Source organism: Camellia sinensis, chromosome 11, assembly GCF_055761805.1.
Source record: "Camellia sinensis isolate YWXY chromosome 11, ASM5576180v1, whole genome shotgun sequence".
Classification (NCBI taxonomy): Eukaryota; Viridiplantae; Streptophyta; class Magnoliopsida; order Ericales; family Theaceae; genus Camellia; species Camellia sinensis.
Window position 1 is genome coordinate 112,778,011 of NC_138971.1, and position 20,561 is coordinate 112,798,571.

Below are 20,561 nucleotides of genomic sequence, written 5' to 3' on the forward strand. Positions count from 1 at the left end.
TGACCTCTAAATCCATTTTTAACTATACCATCTCACTTGTCTCAAACAAACTATACCATTTCACAATTGGGTAATCCTCTGGCACAATACACACTATATGTAACTCTTGTCAGAAAATTAAGTAAGTTTATACGAATTTACATAAGTGATGTCAAAATAATACGAAAATTGAATACAAATCCCTGTGAGTTCACTTTTATGAATAGACTCACACGAATTATGTATTTTTGTAAAATCAATTTTATAAATTTGTGAAAACTTAAATAATTTTTTGGTAGGATTGCGTACACTAAGGGCTTGTTTGGAAAGTTAGGTTTAGACTAAGGCATTATTTGGCATACCTGTCACGCCCCGAAAAATAACGCAATAAAGATTCATCAACTTCCAATTGCATAATCTTGAATTCCAACTCAATAACTTCTATTGTTTAATGTAAACGGAAATAAAGTCTCAACATGGACATCATCATCAAATCTCCAACATTTGTATTCATTGATCATCAAGAGATTTACAAAAAATATTCCACATGTGAATATATATTCAAATTCCTAGAGTATAAATCTATAGCATGTGGCACAATAAGTCAAGTACAAATTAATGCCCTCAAGGGCCACAAATTCCAAGGTTTAAGCTTGGTTACACAAAACTGGTTTTTCGAACCCATACATATAAAGCCCTTGGCTTGTCAAAAATAATTATAACAAAAAGAAAAGAGCCTTGTGCTCTCAAAATATATTTCACGCCTCTAATTCGGTAGGATCACCACATCATTTCCTACACAAGATCTCATAGGGTGAGCACAAAGCTCAGTAGGAAAATCTTAACAAAGTATATACATTTTATACAATCTCCTGAGATTAATGCATATGTCATGCTATATTCAAAAACATATATATCTATCTTTTGAAACCTTTGTGCACAATGCAATTTGAGAATTTAACAATTCAACGATTTCAATGTAGTTCAAAGGGGCGGTAAATACGACTCAAGTAATCTCTAGGTTGGTGTCTGCAAGTAGGCATAACAAGTACTACCAATCCCCACTTTACCGGTTGTTAACCGGAAAGCACGTGGTACCTCATCCGCGCGTGTTTTCGATCTTTCACCATAGGCACTCAAGCCAACTTAACCAATACTAACTACACCCCTTATCCGAACTTACCAACGTGTTTACCCCAAAACAATTCCAAATCATCTTGTTTTACAAAACAATTCCTTTCTCAAAGCAATAAGTTTTCCCAATGCAAGATTCAAAATCAATTGCAATAATGATTCAATGAAATGGCAATGCAAAATGTCCAATGCAATAATATGGTTCCATTTAATGATCTCAACAATGTCGATTTGAAAGGTGATGATAATGAAATAAAATGTCAATGCAATGTATTTCTATATCAATGCCTTGAAATTTCACAATTCATCCACACAATCTTCCATTGTGATCAAATTCTCACATCTCTCATCTATATAACATCATAATATATATTTTCAAGAGCTAATATAACAATATAAACATTCATGTATTCTCCACATGTTAAACATCATTTTTAGCATTTGGTCTTTCCAAAATAACAACAACAAGCACTACAAAAAAATTACGTGCCGTCGCAAATGCTCCCGGAAGCCGTCGCTAATGCCTTTTGCGACGGTAATGTGGCTTTTTGCGACGGTAAGGGGGGGTCGCGACAGATGGGGTTGCAAAAGACCTTTCGCGACGGTAAGTACCGTCGCCATTAGTTTCTGCGACGGTAAGGTGTGTTTTTTGCGACGGCATTTTTACCGTCGCAAATAATGGAGGAAAAATCACTTTTCGCGACGGCACGTAATTCCCGTCGCTAAAAGTGAGTTTTTGAGACGGGAACATTACCGTCGTTAAAGGCTCTGGCATCTTATAAGTATTGGCGACGGCACGGTTTACCGTCGCTAAAGGTGTCCTGTATATTCAATAAGACAGCTTTTGCGACTGTGTTGGTACCGTCGCAAAAGCCTATTAATGGTTTTTACGACGGGTTCTTCTCCCGTCTCAAAAAATTAAAAAAAAAAAAAAAACCTGCTGATAAATTATTAAAAAAATTAAAATAACCTGTATTAGATAAAAAATAAGTATAAAAAATTGAAAAATTACAGAATAATATAAATACGTACATAAACAAAAATTGACAAATAATGAAAATTAATAATATTGTTCCATTCATAGCAATACATGAATAAAAATTCATAACAATAAAAATTATGCCACTACATAACGTCGCATAATACATACATAATGTTGCTCCCAAATTTAAATAACATAAATCAAAATCAAAATCAAAAGTTTTCGTCTTCATTCGTTCGTGGGTTACAAAAACAAAAATTAGTCATAATCTTGATACGCCCACATTCCAGAAAAAGCCAACTGCTACTCAGGAAATATCTGAAAAAAACAAGATAAAAATAATTAAAAACCATATAATGTGTTAATATTTTAATTATAGAAAAATATAAAAAAAAATTGACAACTATATAATTAGAAAGATAGTTTAGTAAATAATTTTGACTGGACCGAAATCCGGCTCTAACTCCCAAACCGGGAACCCGATTCGAGCCCCGTCTTCTCCCACAAGTCTCTCGTGCCTAGGCGGTCGTGTGTGCCAAGTTTCGTGCTAAACCGACGCCGTTTGGTGATTTTGGGGCGTTAACGCCTCGAATTCAAGTTTCTTAAAGAAGTAGTTTGCCTAAAGTGAAATCCGACTCTAACTTCCAAACCGGGAACCCGATTCGAGCCCCGTCTTCTCCCACAAGTCTCTCGTGCCTAGGCGGTCGTGTGTGCCAAGTTTCGTGCTAAACCGACGCCGTTTGGTGATTTTGGGGCGTTAACTCCTCAAATTCAAGTTTCTTAAGGAAGTAATTTGCCTAAAGTGAAATCCGGCTCTAACTCCCAAACCGGGAACCCGATTCGAGCCCCGTCTTCTCCCACAAGTCTCTCGTGCCTAGGCGGTCGTGTGTGCCACGTTTCGTGCTAAACCGACGCCATTTGGTGATTTTGGGGCGTTAACGCCTCGAAAAGAAGTTTCTTAAAGAAGTAGTTTGCCTAAAGTGAAATCCGACTCTAACTCCCAAACCGGGAACCCGATTCGAGCCCCGTCTTCTCCCACAAGTCTATCGTGCCTAGGCGGTCGAGTGTGCCAAGTTTCGTGCTAAACCGACGCCGTTTGGTGATTTTGGGGCGTTAACGCCTCGAATTCAAGTTTCTTAAAGAAGTAGTTTGCCTAAAGTGAAATCCCACTCTAACTCCCAAACCGGGAACCCGATTCGAGCCCCGTCTTCTCCCACAAGTCTCTCGTGCCTAGGCGGTCGTGTGTGCCAAGTTTCGTGCTAAACCGACGCCGTTTGGTGATTTTGGGGCGTTAACGCCTCGAAAAGAAGTTTCTTAAGGAAGTAATTTGCCTAAAGTGAAATCCGACTCTAACTCCCAAACCGGGAACCCGATTCGAGCCCCGTCTTCTCCCACAAGCCTCTCGTGCCTAGGCGGTCGTGTGTGCCAAGTTTCGTGTTAAACCGACGTCGTTTGGTAATTTTGGGGCGTTAACTCCTCAAATTCAAGTTTCTTAAGGAAGTAGTTTGCCTAAAGTGAAATCCGGCTCTAACTCCCAAACCGGGAACCCGATTCGAGCCCCGTCTTCTCTCACAAGTCTCTCGTGCCTAGGCGGTCGTGTGTGCCAAGTTTCGTGCTAAACCGACGCCGTTTGGTAATTTTGGGGCGTTAACTCCTCAAATTCAAGTTTCTTAAGGAAGTAGTTTGCCTAAAGTGAAATCCGGCTCTAACTCCCAAATCGGGAACCCGATTCGAGCCCCGTCTTCTCCCACAAGTCTCTCGTGCCTAGGCGGTCGTGTGTGCCAAGTTTCGTGCTAAACCGACGCCGTTTGGTGATTTTGGGGCGTTAACGCCTCGAAAAGAAGTTTCTTAAAGAAGTAGTTTGCCTAAAGTGAAATCCGACTCTAACTCCCAAACCGGGAACCCGATTCGAGCCCCGTCTTCTCCCACAAGTCTCTCGTGCCTAGGCGGTCGTGTGTGCCAAGTTTCGTGCTAAACCGACGCCGTTTGGTGATTTTGGGGCGTTAACACCTCGAAAAGAAGTTTCTTAAAGAAGTATTTGCCTAAAGTGAAATCCCACTCTAACTCCCAAACCGGGAGCCCGATTCGAGCCCCGTCTTCTCCCACAAGTCTCTCGTGCCTAGGCGGTCGTGTGTGCCAAGTTTCGTGCTAAACCGACGCCGTTTGGTGATTTTGGGGCGTTAACGCCTCGAAAAGAAGTTTCTTAAAGAAGTAGTTTGCCTAAAGTGAAATCCAACTCTAACTTCCAAACCGGGAACCCGATTCGAGCCCCGTCTTCTCCCACAAGTCTCTCGTGCCTAGGCGGTCGTGTGTGCCAAGTTTCGTGCTAAACCGACACCGTTTGGTAATTTTGGGGCGTTAACTCCTCAAATTCAAGTTTCTTAAGGAAGTAGTTTGCCTAAAGTGAAATCCGGCTCTAACTCCCAAACCGGGAACCCGATTCGAGCCCCGTCTTCTCCCACAAGTCTCTCGTGCCTAGGCGGTCGTGTGTGCCAAGTTTTGTCCTAAACCGACGCCGTTTGCTGATTTTGGGGCGTTAACGCCTCGAATTCAAGTAAAGAACGCAAAGATGCATTTTAGCTTAGAATGCAAAGATAAATTTTATACCTGATCTTCTGGTGGTGGTGTATATGGATTCTCGTCTTCTGCAGATTCCGTAAATGCCCGGTGGCCACTCGATGCATCAGGAACCTATGTTAGTCAGTGCATAATGTGTTAATCATATTCGAATTTCATACATAATCTTGAGTGAAAATTGAACTATCAAACAATTGTGATGTTTATATGGAACCTGTCTGTTGGGATCCACACTCGCCCCCTGTGACACAAGGGCCATCATCTCAGCTCTCATCTGCTACAAATGTGTAGAGAACTCTGCTCGCAGCTCCTCCCTCAACTCATCCCTTAGCTCAGCACGAACCTGCTGCGTGATCTGATCAATAGTCGATGGATGGGGTGTTGACTGTGATGGCCCAGCACCATCCTTATACACCACTCTCCGAGGCACGATTCTCCCGTATGTGCGACAATATCCATGTCTGTCATGACCTATTAACTCATGGAAAATGGCATTCCTAGCCTCCAAAGTCCGACCATCCTCAGGTAGCATAGAGAGTTGACGATTAAACTCATCCTGTATTGAATAAGACACACAAGTATACGCGAAATTAAGATGGTTGACACACAAAAAATAAACTTTAAATACAATCAAAGGTGTTTGGAAACTACCAAGGTCTGGATAACCTCTGGGTCATCTACTCTACGTGTCATAAGCCAAACATTCATCTTATCAGTAGACTCCCCCTTACTGGTCATCTAAATTTTTTTTTAGAAATATGAAAATTAGAATCCAAATAATTTGCAAATATACAATGTTTATTTATATAGAAAAATAAAACAATAAAATGTAAACCTCATGCCGTATCTGAGAGAAAGTAGTACGCCCTGTGGTATGAGCTATGCCGTGAGCTCGCCGATTTTTAGCGTTCCTACTTGCAATTTTCTATAACAAGTTCAACAAATGTAAGTATGTAAATATGATTTGTATGTTTACATATCATAAATATAACGTAATTGTATACCTCAGCATCGGAAGTACGCCAATACTCTACAAGTTGTTCCCACTGGCTTGGCACAACGTTCATAAGAACATCATCCTTCAGATTAGGATCAGAGCTTCTAGGCTTGAAATACTTAGCCTTAAGCTTGTTCTTGTGATCCTTCCATATGCTGTTGCAGTTTTTCATGCAGATTGGCTTGTACTCCTCTGGACATATATTCAAATTGTCCTATAAAACACAAAGTTTAAGGCTAAGTATAACACAAATTTGGAATTCGAATTTGTGGACAAAAATATACTTTTACCTTCACATCCTTCCAGATAGCATCAACAATATCATCAGGCACACTGTTCCAGTCAACAAATGTAAGAGGAACAATGTTACCATTCCGGACAATAATGCCTAGTTGAGTAGTTAACTTGGCCACGTTATCCCCTATTGGGCAGTAATTTCCATCAAATTGTATGTGCAGCTTTTTACCAGTACCCCACTCTTTAATGCCCTTGGCACATCCTCTACCACGCCTAGTCGAGGTTGATGAAGAACTAACATGACCTGCGATATACAATAATAATAAACAATATGCAATGGTAACAACCAAATGCAAATTTAAATAATGTGAATACAAATCATATCAAATAAACCTGATGTGGGCTATGAAGAAGTCGAAGGGTCTGCAAAATACAATGAGAATAAACAAGTTATATATAATGAGCATAAATAAATGTATGTGTAAATAATTTTCATGCAAATCAAAGCAAATTTAAATACCTGCGGATGGCTCATAAGCTGATGATGATAGCTGCTGTGGTGCCATTGATGGTGGACGCACCGATGGTAGGCGTGGAGGCCGAGTACATGGTAGCTGCTGTGGTGCCACTGATGGTGGTCGATACGGTGGTAATGGCCCCTCAGATGGTGGTGGCACTAATGGCCCCTCCGATGCTGGCCGATGTGATGCCTCCTCTAATGGTGGTGCTACTGATGTCCTGTTATGTAGCACATCAGACATCATGCGCCGGGGATGATCAGGCTTCCTCTTCCTTCCCATAATAATCTTCAAGCAATATAACATTAATTGACATTAGAAACATAGACAATGGTTTGTCATCAACTATAATATGACATGATTTGAACTAATACAATTACAAAGACAAAGTAAATTAAGAAATTGATGATTAACTACAACCTTGGCCTTAATTGAATTACTAATGTTGATTACATATCAGCCTATTTGAACATCAACTGTTTCCCCTTCTGCGGCTTCCCTCACCCAACCAACTTCTTCATCACGAAGCATTATATTTTCTTCCAATTGTTGGCTCATGTATGGCTCGATTTGTGGATCAGTTGAACTCATATCAAATAAACCTCTTTGAGACATCTTCACCACAACTTGCCAGTCTTGTTGTAACGGGTCTGCAACATACCAAACTTGCTCTGCTTGGGACGCCAAGATGAAAGGTTCATTGGTAATTCGATCATCTCGGTACAACAAATGATTGAAGTTCACCAACGTGAAATTGAAGACATCTTCTTTCTTTCCGTGAATGCTATCAATCCAATCACACTTAAACAACACATGTTTCTTCTCATTGGAATATCGAATCTCAACAATATCTATCAATTGTCCATAATAGTACACAGACCCCAGACGAGGATTCTTGTCTTTTCGACTAGCATAACTTATGGTATCTGCCTTCAAAGCTACACCACAATTTTGTATGGCTCGACGATCATCCATGGCCTTTACTCGATACCGAAACCCATTCAGTATATACCCGTTGAACCTCCTTGCCAGGTTATGAGGACCATTTGCCAATAGAATAATCTCTTCAGAAAGTATGACATCAGTAGTCCTTCGCAAAGTTTGGACCTATTTAACACGAAATGTAAAATTTAAAATGTAGATCGACTTAAGTAACTAGAATCTATAGAGTTAAATACATACATGTTCCTTGAACCAAATGTGAAAAGTTTCAAAATGTTCACGTCGAAGTTGATGATCGTCGACACGAGGCATTTTGAGCTTAAGTACTTCAAGGTGTTTGCTGTGTAGATTGAAATTTTAGCCATACAAAAATTTTAGTTGAAAATTCAATAAAACATAATAAAATATTGAGTGAGTGACTTAACCTACTTTATGAATGGTTGAACCGCGCTTGTATTGCATAAGATGTACCGATGAGCTTGTACCCAAGAAGTATTATCAAGATAAAAGCTTGTGTTTTCACCAGTAGCATGACCCAAATTATCAGCACCACTATAGTTCCTCACGGGTCGACTAGATTTGGTTTCCACATCACTGAGATATTGTGCACAAAAATTCATGCATTCTTCCATAAGATATCCTTTAGCAATTGATCCTTCAGGACGAGCTCTATTACGCACGTATTGCTTCAAAGTAAGAAGATACCTCTCAATTGGATACATCCATCGAAACTGAATCGCTCCACCCAATAACGCTTCATCAGCTAGATGTATAGGCAAGTGCTCCATTATATCAAAAAAACTCGGAGGAAATATTTTCTCTAGATGACAAAGTGTTACAGCGATACGATCTTTAATATATTGCAAATCCGTCGCACGATTCACTTTCGAACACAATTGTCTAAAGAAATTGCTCAATTCAATCAAGGGTTCAATTACATTCTTCGGTAACGATCTGCGAATAGCCAATGGAATAAGTTGTTGCATCAGAATATGACTATCGTGGCTCTTAAGACCCCCAATGCTTCTATCATGTAAGCGCACACGACGTGATATATTGGATGAATACCCGTCGGGAACTCTTACTTCCTTCAACACTTTTAAGAACAAATCTTTCTCATCCTTGGTCATCGTGAATTGTGCTGGTGGTAAATAGGCTTTATTTGACCCTCTTAACTGCAAATGTAGGGGTTTTCTAATATTCATATCTTGTAAATCACGCCGAGTATTAACACCATCCTTCGATTTTCCTGCAACCCCTAATATTGTCCACAACACATTGTCACAAACATTCTTCTCTATATGCATCACGTCGAGGTTGTGTCTTATTAGATTGTGCTCCCAATATGGCAATTCATAAAAGATACTCTTTTTCTTCCAACTATGGGTGCGATGTCCAGCTTTCTCCTTCTCTACCTGTCTCCTATGCCTCTCCTTAAGGTCATCCCTATTGTATTGGGTTAAAATACCCTCAGATTCTAATTGTAGCAACATCTCAGTTCCAGACAACAATTTTGGTTTGAGTCTGACTTCCCGACTACCATCAAATGATACTTTATCCTTCCGGAATTTATGGCCAGTAGGTAAAAATCTGCGATGACCCAAGTATGATTGTTTCCTACTATGATTCAACCAACACGATGTAGTTTCCTTATTGCAACAAGGACATGCATATCCTCCTTTAGTGCTCCATCCTGACAACTTTGCGTATGCAGGAAAATCACTAATTGTCCACAGTAAAGCTGCATGCATTTGAAACATTTGATTTGTTGATGCATCAAATGTTGACACACCCTCATTCCATAGTTCTTTCAACTCCTCAATCAACGGTTGCATATAAACATCAATCTTGTCACCAGGTCCTTTCGGGCCGTCAATAAGCACAGATAAAATTAGAAATGGTTGCTTCATGCACATCCATGGCGGCAAGTTGTATGGAATGAGCACAACAAGCCAAGTGCTATGAACTATGTTCATCGTCCTGAATGGGTTAAAACCATCAGATGCTAAGCCAAGCCTTACACTTCGGCAATCATTACTAAAGTCAATATTCCGACGGTCAAAATCTTTCCATGCAAGGGAGTCAGCAGGATGCCTGAAGACACCATCATCAGTTCGTTCCTCTGCATGCCATCTCATTAACTTGGCCATCTTGGATGACATAAACAACCTCTGCAACCTTGACTTTAAAGGAAAATACCTCATCTGTTTTGCAGCTACTTGTTTGCCACCTGTGTTAGGACCATTTGAACCACCATCACCATTTGATTTCCATCTAGAACTGTTGCATATGACACATTTATCAAGATTGGCGTCCTCGTTTCGAAACAACATGCAACTGTTGGGACATGCATCCCACGTCTCATACGTGAAGCCCAAATCTGTTGTGACCTTTTGAGCTTTATAATATGAGTCCGGGAGTTTCACACCCAACGGAAACGCCTCATTCAATAACTCAAGCAACATGTCAACAGACTTGTCCGTCCACTGATTAAGCACCTTCAAATGTAGAAGTCAAACAATGAATGACAAAGATGTGAACTTCTGACAACCCGGATACAATTCACTTTGTGCATCTTGAAGAAGTTTGAAATACTTTGCAGTCTCTGCATTTGGACCGAGCTGGGGTTCAGATGCACGGGGATCAGGCCCCTGTGGTTCATCACCCTCAACACTTGTACCGGCATGTGGATTTCCCATAGCCCCTTGTATCATTCCAATCTTATCATCTCCAATGTCTAAATTAGCTAATGTTTCATTCTCTCGATTACTATGCAGAGATATGTAAGATTCCCCATGATTAATCCAATGTTTGTATTTTTTAAAAAAACCATTCAAAATCAGATGCTCCCGTACACCATCTCGTACAAAATAGTATCGATTCTCACACTTCCTACACGGACAACTGATCATCGAACCTTCAACCCTATTGGTGTAGGCAAACACAAGGAATTCATCAATCCCATTAATGTATTCACTCGACATCCTATTTGGCAAATCAATCCAACTCTTATCCATCATCTGTACACATCCACAAGAATATCTCACCAAAGTAACTCTAAATATAATACCTACACATAAATATTCACTCGACATCCTATTTGGCAAATTAACGAAATGTCTAAAATTCCTATTTAAGGTTTAAATTAATTAAATTAAAAATTTAAGATTTATTTTATTATAAGGGTTAAAATCCTGTTTTTTTTTTTTTTTGTATTTTTTTTATTTTCTCTTAAATATTTTTATGACTTATTTAAACATTTGCAATTTAAATTTGTAATCGAACCATTACATGTGTATGATATCAAACCCCCATTGTCAAAATTTTATTTCGTTAGTAAAGTTTTTTCAGACCTCCACTGACTTTTCGTGGTTAAAAACACCCCCATTAGTTAAAGATAAAACTTCATGACTTTATAATTGAGTTTATATTATTATTAAAACTTTATAATTGAGTTTGTCTCATGGTTATTTGTAATTGAATCTTCTTAAACACCAATATAATTTGAGACGATTTAAACAATTAAAGTATTAGTTTAATTTATTTCGTTCTTAAGTTCATAAACTCAACACAAGTAACTAAAAAATACCAAAAATAATATATTTTTAATGTTTGACTAGCTGAAACTACTAACTGCATTTACTGAGCCAAAACTACGAAAACTAAAATAGCTAACTTGATAGTTATTAGTTCAATGGAGTTGAAATTTAGTGATTTAATCACTGTTTTAATTAAAAAAAATAAAAATAACTATTTTGATAGAGATGCTCTAATATAATATGAATAAGAAAATAGTTGTTTGGCCGGATGATGTGGTTGTCTAAATTATAAGATTAAAATTTTTCACATTATGTTAGGTTGCTACTGTTACTGATTTTGACAAACTATTTCTAATTGGAGCATATGATTTGGAAAAAATAAAAAAATAAAAAACTTGAAGGATTGAATGGTAAAATTGATAATTTATGGATGAAATAGAAAAAAAAATGATAATAGTTGAAGAGATATAAATGAAAACAACCATAAAAATAATTAAAAAAATTAAAAACACTAATTAATAATAATTGATAATAATTGATAAATGTTGATAATAATTAAAAAATAAACAGATTTATATATACATATATATAGACAGATTTATTAAAAACCATGAGACAAATCTATTATATATAGACAGATTTATTAATTAAAGTATGTTCTTAATTAAAGTATGTTATTAATAAACAGATTTATATACATATATATAGACAGATTTATATATATATATAGACAGATTTATATATATATATATAGACAGATTTATATATATAGATTTCAGATAAACAGATTTATATATATATATAGACAGATTTCAGATTTATATATATATATATAGATTTATATACTTTGCATATATATATATATATAGACAGATTTATATATATATACACAGACCGAGAGAGAGAGAGAGAGCATACGCAGAGGGAGAGAGAGTCGTCGCCGGAGCACCACTCTTGTCGCCGGAACCGGAGCCGCCGCACCACCGCTGTCTTCCTCGTAGGCCGTTTGGGGAATTTGGGGGTGAAGTTAGGGATTTGGAGAGGAGGATCAAGCGGCAGCCAACAGGAAGAAGAAGGTTTTTTTTTTTTTGGACTTTTTGCGACGGTATGATGTAGACCGTCGCAAATATAAGGCAAAACGGCGCCGTTTGAATTAATCCTTTTTTGCGACGGCAAATTTCCGTCGCAAATGATATATGCCGTCTCAAAAAAAAGGTTTTTTGCGACGGTTTTATTTACCGTCGCTAATACTTCCGCATTTCCGACCCCTCCGCTTGGTTTCATTACCGACGGGTCAGTACCGTCGCTAAAGGCTATTATCTGCGACAGGTGCAGTTACCGTCGCAAAAAACCGTTTTTTGCGACGGGGGGCGCGGCGTCGCTAAAACTCCGTGTTTTTTGCTATGTTTTCCTGTAGTGAAGCTATTCCTCAACCTTCCCAAATCAACAATTTCTCATTTTCTCATGAAATTTCTTCATTTGATACAACTATAGAAATTTCCTCCATCAGTTACTCACATAACAAATTATCAAGTATCAATTTCACAATATCTCAACTTTTTTTCAAAATTCCCAAATTCTAAGGTTTCACCAAAACAAGGTTTGTGTTCCATTTTTGAAAAGATTTATTCAAAACAACACCCGTACCATAGAACATAGCTCATATTATCAAAAGTTTTGAGAAAAATAGATAAAATCATCTTCTAATATCATCTAGGATTCAACAATCCAAATTCATAACTCAAATATGTAGTAAAACAAGCATAATCTTGCAAAAACATATATATAACTCAAAGATTATTCCTACCTCAAGCTTTGGGAAATGAAGAGGAAGAAAACCGTAGAACTCAAAGTTGGTGAAAACTCAATCCAATCGGTTATAAATGTAGCCCCCGTCCCCCTCTTCGATTTGGTGTAAAAAGTCCCCTTAAACTCTTGAAGATTTGAGCTAAATCTTAAAGAGAAGTTGGATTTGGGTGTGTTTGTAGAGACAATGGAAAGAAAAGATAAGTATAAAGAGAGAGAGAGAGAGAGAGAGAGAGAGAGAGAGAGAGAGAGAGAAGTGAAAAATCTGTATAAACACGTTTTTGGCATTGAGGAAAAGAGCATGAATTTCGAAACAAGCGCGCTGAAATCCGCACGAGAGGTTTCAATTCCATACGAGCAAAATTTCCAACCCGTATGCAGATTTTTTTACTCATGGGCGGTTTGCTCTAGAGAGCTGCCTAGAAAAATCTACCAAAATCCGCTTGAGCAATTTTCTACCTAGAAAACTCTGAAAACTTTGAAAAACTCTATGAGGATCTGCTCGAGCAGTTTCCAAATCCGCACAAGCAATTTTGCCCAGACTCTCAGAATTGATAATACAACCCAAGACACGTTCCAATGTCCAAAACTTAAAATTTTCAACCCAGAAAGGTTACGAGAGGTTAAGTAAGAGTAGAAAAGAAATTTTAACAACCCAAAACGCCGAAAGTAATGTACACAAACTTATTACTCAATATTAGTCAAGTCCAAGACCCGAGACATCACAATACCTATGTTAGCATATTTTTTTATCATTTTATCTTTTTAGGTCACATCGTCTCTCTAATTTTTTTGTACATCTTTTCATAAAAAGTTAAAAAGTATACTTATTTAGATCATTCTAAATACGCTCTAAAATAATCAATAAAGACAAAATAAATTAAAATAATTAACAAAACAAAAAACCACATCTAAACTATAATAATTTCACCTTTTTTTCTCATAATTATTAAATTAATTAAAAAAATAATTATAATTCTAAATACAACTTTTTTAATGAAGTTAAAACAAATAGGATAAATTACATTGACACCCCTTAAGATTTATGTTTATTACAGTTTCCTCTCACCTTTTGGAAATTACATCCCCTCCTTGACATTTAAAGTTTCATTACAGATTGTTCCCTGAGGTTTAAAGTTTCATAACAGTTTTCTCTCACCGTAATGATCATCATACATAAAATTAAATTAACAGGGAGGTCAGTGTAATTTTCTAAATGTGAGGGGATGAACTGTAATAAACATAAAACTCAGGGGTATCAGTGAAATTTACCCAAATAAATAAATAAAAAATTAAAAGATGAACTAAAATAACAGGAGATGGGAGATGGCCTTACCCGCTAATTATCCTTGACAATTTCAGAAGTTGGATTGGAGAGAAATAAAAAAAAAAAAACAGTTGTGTTGTGGTTGGGTCGATGGAAGCGGGAAGACTTCAGAGTCCCATCAGCATCATCGTCCTCCTCCCATTCAACACCAAACAACGCTCTCTTCCTCATCGTCTCCCCTCTTTCGCTCGCTCCATTAGGGCTTCTTCCAACTTACAGGTACATACATCCATGTCTCTCCCTATATAAAGGTCTCTCTATGACTCTTGACACATTTCCATGTCTCTCTCAAATGGAAGGGAGGTTACAGAGGACCGAAGCCGAGAAGGGAATGGGTGGCCGATTGGGTATCCAGAAACGACGATGTTGTCCGGACTTTCCCAATCTATGTCGGCGGCATCTCTCTTTTGGCTGTTCTCTTCAATCGCTCCCTTTCCGGCATAGCTCTTGTTTCCGATGCCGGCAGGTCTAAATTTCTATGTCCTTTTAATCAAAGATTCTTCATCTTGTTCTTGTTTCCCCCATTTATATATATATATATATATATATATATTGGCTATGCAATCAATTTACTGTAATATAGTGTACTGTCTTTTCACCATTCTGGGTTACCTTGCTTTTCATTTGCTCAAATTTGGAGTAGAAGCTTTATTTGATATTATATTGTCGACAATGCTACGTAGCTCAAATTTTGAAAATTTTGTGGCTCAAAAGTGGTTCAAATGGCCAAAACGACGTCGTTTTGAGTACAAAGCAACATAAAAATGGCCAAAACGACGTCGTTTTGGCCATTTGAGCCACTTTTGAGCCACAAAATTTGAGCTACGAGACATTTTCCTTATACTATATGAAGCACTCCAATTGACAAACTCATATTTAAACTTAAATTTTTGGGTAAATTACCAATTGTTGCTACTTTTGGGACTTATGATAAATTTATCAGTCTCTCTTGTTAATAAGTAGTTAGTAGGACTGATTGGTAAGTGAATCTCAAAGCTTTAGTATTGGCAGAGTTGTAAATTTGAAAGCTACAAAATGGTCTTCCAAAAAATTAAGGTTCCCTTGATTTGGGTAAAATAAATAAAAATAAAAAAATAAATAAAATAAATAGAAAAAAAAAAAAAAAAAAAAAAAAAAAAAGAGGTTAAAACTCAATCTGATAAAAGTTTGAGGCATGGAGTGGAGAGGATTTTTTTTAGTGATATTTACCCAAATTTATATTTGATATTAGTTTCAGTCAAGGTATGGAGATGTCGTTAAAGGGTGTATATAGATTACTCAATTTCAGGTCAATGACTGGTTAGAATGGAATGTGAAATTTTGATTATGTCTATGGATGATATAAACTTTCTTTGAGGAAGTTTCAACTTGATGGTTAGAAGCACCTAGATGTTGGAACTACTGAAATTGCCCATTAAGAGTATTGGTAGAGTTTGTTTTGTTGGATGAGGAGAAATTCAATGCTGCTGATTGGTCTATGCACCTCGATTTCTCTAGAAGCAACCATTTGTGCTCTGCCCCTTCCCCCAAAAAATCAAATTTTATTCAGGCTGAGAGTGCGAGACTTTTGCCAAATCGATGTACGACCATTCCATGCTTTGAAAATTTTATCAATTGCTTTGGGAAGAGCTACTATTTCCTCAGCAACAGGGCTGGCCTTTGGTTTAACAATTTGAGATTGGTTTTGGGGGAAAGGTCTTCTAGCTATCTATGGGGGTGTTTTTTGGGGGGATTAGAGGGTAGGATAGGACTCTATGTCCATTCCATGTAATAGTCCAATGTTTGGTTCAAAAAATGTAACCTAGACTAATTGGTTTGGGGGGAAAGATCCATTGGCCCTCCAGATTATTGTACTTTAGTAAAATAAAATAAAATTTAAAAGTCTCAACTAAAAATTAAAATAAATTGGTTTAATTTTTATTGATGTTATATTTATTTAATTTTTTAAAAGTTCTAGTAGAAAAATAAAATATAATTTATAACTCATAATTAGTTTTTCTATTATTTAGTAAACAATTCAAAAGGATAAAATAGTCTTTTGAGCATTTGTGCTTCTTCATAATATCCCAAACAAGCATATGGCTTCTTCATAATATCCCAAAACAAGCATATGATTCAATAGAATAGTCATTTCTTAACATCTAATCCCATGACTAAACAAGCATGGGATACACATCCTTTCTAACCAAATAGTACAGGGACTATGTATCCCAAAATTAACAATTCGATAAATTACAAGCTCTCTTATCCAGTCCGTCCAAACAAAGACTTAGGTTACATAATACTTGCACATTGTGTTATTCACACACCATTTGAGGTTGTCAGATTGTGCCTGATGGTATGAATGGGCAAATTTCTTGGGGGAGAATAAAGTGACAAAAGAAACTTGACAGATGATAATTTGGTGATATTAAATATGAAGTCGATTGCTGAAATTAACTTGAGTGCAAAAAAATAGAAGGATTTGTGTTGGAACTTCACAAATTTTCTCACTGATCAAATCGGCATTAGCTGACAAGCATTAGGGAGACTGCAACTTAAAATGAGAATAATGCTATTCTTAAGCGTGAGTTCATCTATTGTAAAGTCCTACAACGACCAAATGGGTTAAATGCTGTCAATTTGAGATGGAAAGGACCATATAAAGTGCAAAGAAAAAATAGGAACTCGAAGACTGCTGTGTCAAACATCACTTGTTTTTAATAGATATCAAACAAAGACAGATGGCATTTCTAGGTGGGCAATTTTGCAGCAAAAGGGTCTGAAGAGTTAATGGAGTATCAATATTCTATCCCGAGTTCCTGACATCTCCAAGTTGAGTTACAACTATCTTTTTTCAGAATAATGTGCAATAGGTATCCCAATTATTATAATTTTGCTTAGTTGAGTTATAATGACACTTATTTTATTTTTAGAATACTAAATTGATTTGTATACTCCAGGTAGCTGATTTCTTGCTGCAAGTTTAATTCTTTATGGCTGTCATAGTTTTTATAAGTAGTTTTAGATAGTCTCATAATTGCTTTTCTTCCTTTTTTTTTTTTCCCTGGTGCTCACGATTATCTAAAACCTTGTCATCAAGCAGTTCACAATCTAGAGCGGATCTATTGACACTTGGTTTGGCAGTAACGAATATTCTAACTGGTTTGGTGTGGCTGTCAATCCGACCAAAAACTATATTAGTGGTGAGGGCGCAGCATTTTTTGTCTTCCAAATTTAATACACTTCACTTGATTTTATTTACATCTATTTGATTTTAGGAAATATTTTGAAAGTGAAATAAGTTTTGATTTCAGGTAAATCCTGAAGGCGTGGAGTGTCAAAGGATAAATTCTCATCTTCCTGATTTTGTAGTTTCTGAGTTACTGTGGTACTACAGCTTCTGTAACTCATGCAACCATTCTTAAGTGTCTTATTCTCTATCCATCTGCTTTTCTTATGCTCACTTTATTTTCATAATAAAATAAATAAATATGTACATATGAATGAACACAGGTGAGGTTATATCAGAAGTTCTTGTTTCAGCATACATGTCTCCTTCTGTATTTATCCTCAATTTTAAAGTTCATTTTCTGAAATTTGTTTCCAAATTCAATCATCACTGCATTTGAAAACTATGATAATGCTAGCTATTTATGATGAAATTTTATGTCATTGGATAGAAAACTATGAAATTTTAATGTTTGGTATACTAGCACAACCATCTTTTCTTTTCCAAATAGCAATTTAATTTAATACCTTTCTCTTAGGGCTGATGGCCCTAAATTTATGTGATGTCATGCGACAATGGATTTTTCTTTGGTAAGGTTATGAAGATAAACATATAGATGTGCAGGTAAAAGAGAATTGATATCTCATGAATAAATTAAGATTGGCTGATAAGGACAACACAGCATTTTCTTTTTAACGGATGGAAGTTTCAGTTGTCTCAAATGCTCTTTAATGAGCCTCTTACCTATTCTCAGGGCATGGGAATCTCTTTCAGTCGCGACTATATGCAGGTCTTTAGTTATTGTTTATGATGGCGAATTTATCTTTCAAATTGGATTTGCTGCTGCATCTCCTGCTAGTGACAAGGAAGCAGTGCCTGTGGATGCCAATAACTTGATGCAAGGTTCACTCTACCAAAGTGTGTTAAAATCTGGGTCACGTAAGTAACATGATATGAACTAGGTATTCTGTGTCATATTTCCCAGCTACTTTGGTATGTTACGATTTTAAAAATAAAAAAAAAAATAAAAAATAAAAAACATGCCCAATGAAAAGCTAATTTCAAAACAATGACCATCCATAATTCGTACTATTCAGAGAGTTACTTGGCCAACCTATCTCTGTATCCTGGGAAGTCACAGCTGCCATTTCTGCCTTCAAACACACAGGTAATCATGTTTCGTTTTTTATGAAGTTGACTTGCTTTTCTCACTTTCGAAATACTTGTTTCATTGTTGGAAGTAGATTTTTACAAGTTCTATTCCATGCTCTCATTAAAAAATAATCTTGTTTTGAGAGTTTCTAATCAAGAGAGTAATTTTTTATTTTTGCTAAAATGTTTATATTTGCTTATCAAGGACATCAGTTGCATAAATCGGGAGAAGAAAGTTAAGAACATCAAGCTACTGTGGTGTAATTGTTTATTTCATGACAGCTAATTCAGGCTTCTTCATGACTGCTGATACAAATTATAATGTACTAGGCAGTCATTTTGCAACCACTTGGAGACAACGGAATTGCAATAATTGGTGGTGACACAATTAGGGGCTTCACAACTTCCGACCAGGTGCTGCCTTCTTAACCTCAGAGATTTTAGCTCTATGTTTGTCTACTGTAGCATCTTTATGCATCTAAAATCCTTCTTTTGTTTTATTTCATTTTCTCATCTCGTGGAGGATCTAATTCCTATTTCAGGAAGTGTTTTTCTTTAAACATTTTATGCATAAGTTTGTATGTCTCCAGCCAATTAAGCTCATTTTCAGGACCCAAATTGACAAAAGTTAGTTTATGTTCTAGCATTCTTGTCTTTATGCACTTGTAATTAATTTCCATTAAATTTTGTTTTTCTTTTTTGTGAACAAACTGATAATCAACTTTGCGCTCAATAAAATATTCATTTCAATCATTCTTAAGATAAACATTTTACGTATAAGTATGTAATTCCTTTTCACTTTTGTTTACAGGCATGGATTTCGTTAATTGGGGAGAAGCTGGATGCTACACTTACAAAATTTGTAAACAACAAACCACCTGTGGCTGTGCATGATAGAGTTTGAAATCAATCAACTTCTCAAAGGTCTTCACTTTATTTCAGCCTAGCATTCCATGAAGGTTTTTATTAAGGCAAGTTTTTTGTTGAAATCAATAAACTTCTCTTTCTATTTTTGTACACTTTTTACATTGTGGATTCCCACACCCCATGTGAGAGGGAGAGTGAAATAGTAGGTAAAAAATTACGTACATCTAGCATTACTTTTATTATTTGTTTGAAGGACACATTAGGGACACTTCATGGACACGCGTGTACTGTGTTTGGACACACCTCAAGACATTTTTGTTATTTGTTTTTTTAAATAATAATTTTAGAAAGTTTATTTGGAGTCAATGTAAAATATAGAATAAAGAGGGAAAAAGTGGGGGAAAAAATAAAATAAAATGCATCCATAAATACATCGGTGCTTCTCATGTTTATGGATCCTAAATTTATATTCATATACACAGTAAAGAAAAATATAAAAAATATATATATATTTTGCCATGTCCCACCCATTAATTGTCCTAATTTATTGAGAATCCATGTGTCCCGTGTCTATGCTTTTTAGCTTCAAGTTGTTTGACTATGATTTTTGGGAAACTTAACAATCTTTTTTTTAGGTTTTCCAGGTGGATATTTGATCTGCATGAGTGAGATGTTCCTTGATGTTTGTGGTTTTTGGAAAGCACTTTCAATGCCAACAAGACTTATAAGTTAGAAGAAAGATTCTGATCCTGTATGCAGCCTGCCAATGTGAATATGAGAAATGCATATATGATACCCACCTCCACCCGCCTCGCTCTTTCGATCCGTTTTGGTAACTTTCCTAACTATGTCAAGTTGTAAATTATATTTCCATTGACACTTTCTTAATAAAGTCAAAGACTTTCTCCATGCACTCTTAACTTGGTAAAGTTCTTGTTTCTTTGCTACCTGTTCTTAACCATATCTGTGAAAAGTATGTATTATTAAATAGAGAGGTTACATATTTGACTCTTGTAGTTTTTTCCATGCATGGATGATGAAAATTTTCAGTTCATTCAGAAATTCTTCTCTTTTATTCAAATTTTCCCTTCAAACTCCTTCGTTTGCACGTGTTCAAGTTTTCATCTCTGTAATCATAAACATGCTAGAGTACTATTTTACTGCATCGAAAGTATACGCTATACAAATTTACAAGTTGCTCTGGGTGTAAAATATTTAATGTACTAAAATAGCAGTGTATTTTTTGCGCAATTTTTTTTATTTATCCAATCAATCACCACCGCTAACTATTAA

The 20,561-nt window shown here is 36.4% G+C and overlaps 1 protein-coding gene and 2 long non-coding RNA genes across 9 annotated transcripts; 1 reads left to right on the forward strand and 2 right to left on the reverse strand.

The window, feature by feature from the left end:
• Nucleotides 1–4,785: 4,785 nt before the first annotated feature.
• Nucleotides 4,786–5,599, reverse strand: LOC145803214 (uncharacterized). Its single transcript, XR_014345336.1, has 3 exons — nucleotides 5,508–5,599; nucleotides 5,324–5,410; nucleotides 4,786–5,228 (listed from the first exon to the last, which is right to left on the reverse strand). It is a non-coding gene; the product is annotated as an uncharacterized LOC145803214 (long non-coding RNA).
• Nucleotides 5,600–6,306: 707 nt separating this feature from the next.
• Nucleotides 6,307–7,016, reverse strand: LOC145803215 (uncharacterized). The gene is made up of 3 exons (XR_014345337.1): nucleotides 6,845–7,016; nucleotides 6,427–6,712; nucleotides 6,307–6,329 (listed from the first exon to the last, which is right to left on the reverse strand). It is a non-coding gene; the product is annotated as an uncharacterized LOC145803215 (long non-coding RNA).
• A 7,036-nt stretch (nucleotides 7,017–14,052) lies between these two features.
• On the forward strand, nucleotides 14,053–20,330 carry CCB4 (cofactor assembly of complex C). Of its 7 annotated transcripts, none has more exons than XR_014344336.1 (9): nucleotides 14,054–14,257; nucleotides 14,338–14,504; nucleotides 17,124–17,223; nucleotides 17,335–17,408; nucleotides 18,004–18,188; nucleotides 18,347–18,417; nucleotides 18,684–18,815; nucleotides 19,213–19,372; nucleotides 19,913–20,330. XR_014344336.1 is itself a non-coding variant. In XM_082894507.1 (9 exons), exons 1-8 carry the CDS (start codon nucleotides 14,129–14,131, stop codon nucleotides 19,303–19,305), a joined length of 903 nt encoding a protein of 300 aa, XP_082750633.1. In that variant the 5' UTR covers nucleotides 14,055–14,128; the 3' UTR covers nucleotides 19,306–19,325; nucleotides 19,904–20,330. The 7 variants fall into 7 exon arrangements, 3 of the variants coding, with proteins under 3 accessions (XP_082750635.1, XP_082750633.1, XP_082750634.1); XM_082894507.1 differs by having other exon boundaries at nucleotides 14,055–14,257; nucleotides 18,732–18,815; nucleotides 19,213–19,325; nucleotides 19,904–20,330; XM_082894508.1 differs by having other exon boundaries at nucleotides 14,055–14,257; nucleotides 18,732–18,815; nucleotides 19,213–19,325; nucleotides 19,913–20,071.
• The last annotated feature ends 231 nt before the right edge of the window (nucleotides 20,331–20,561 follow it).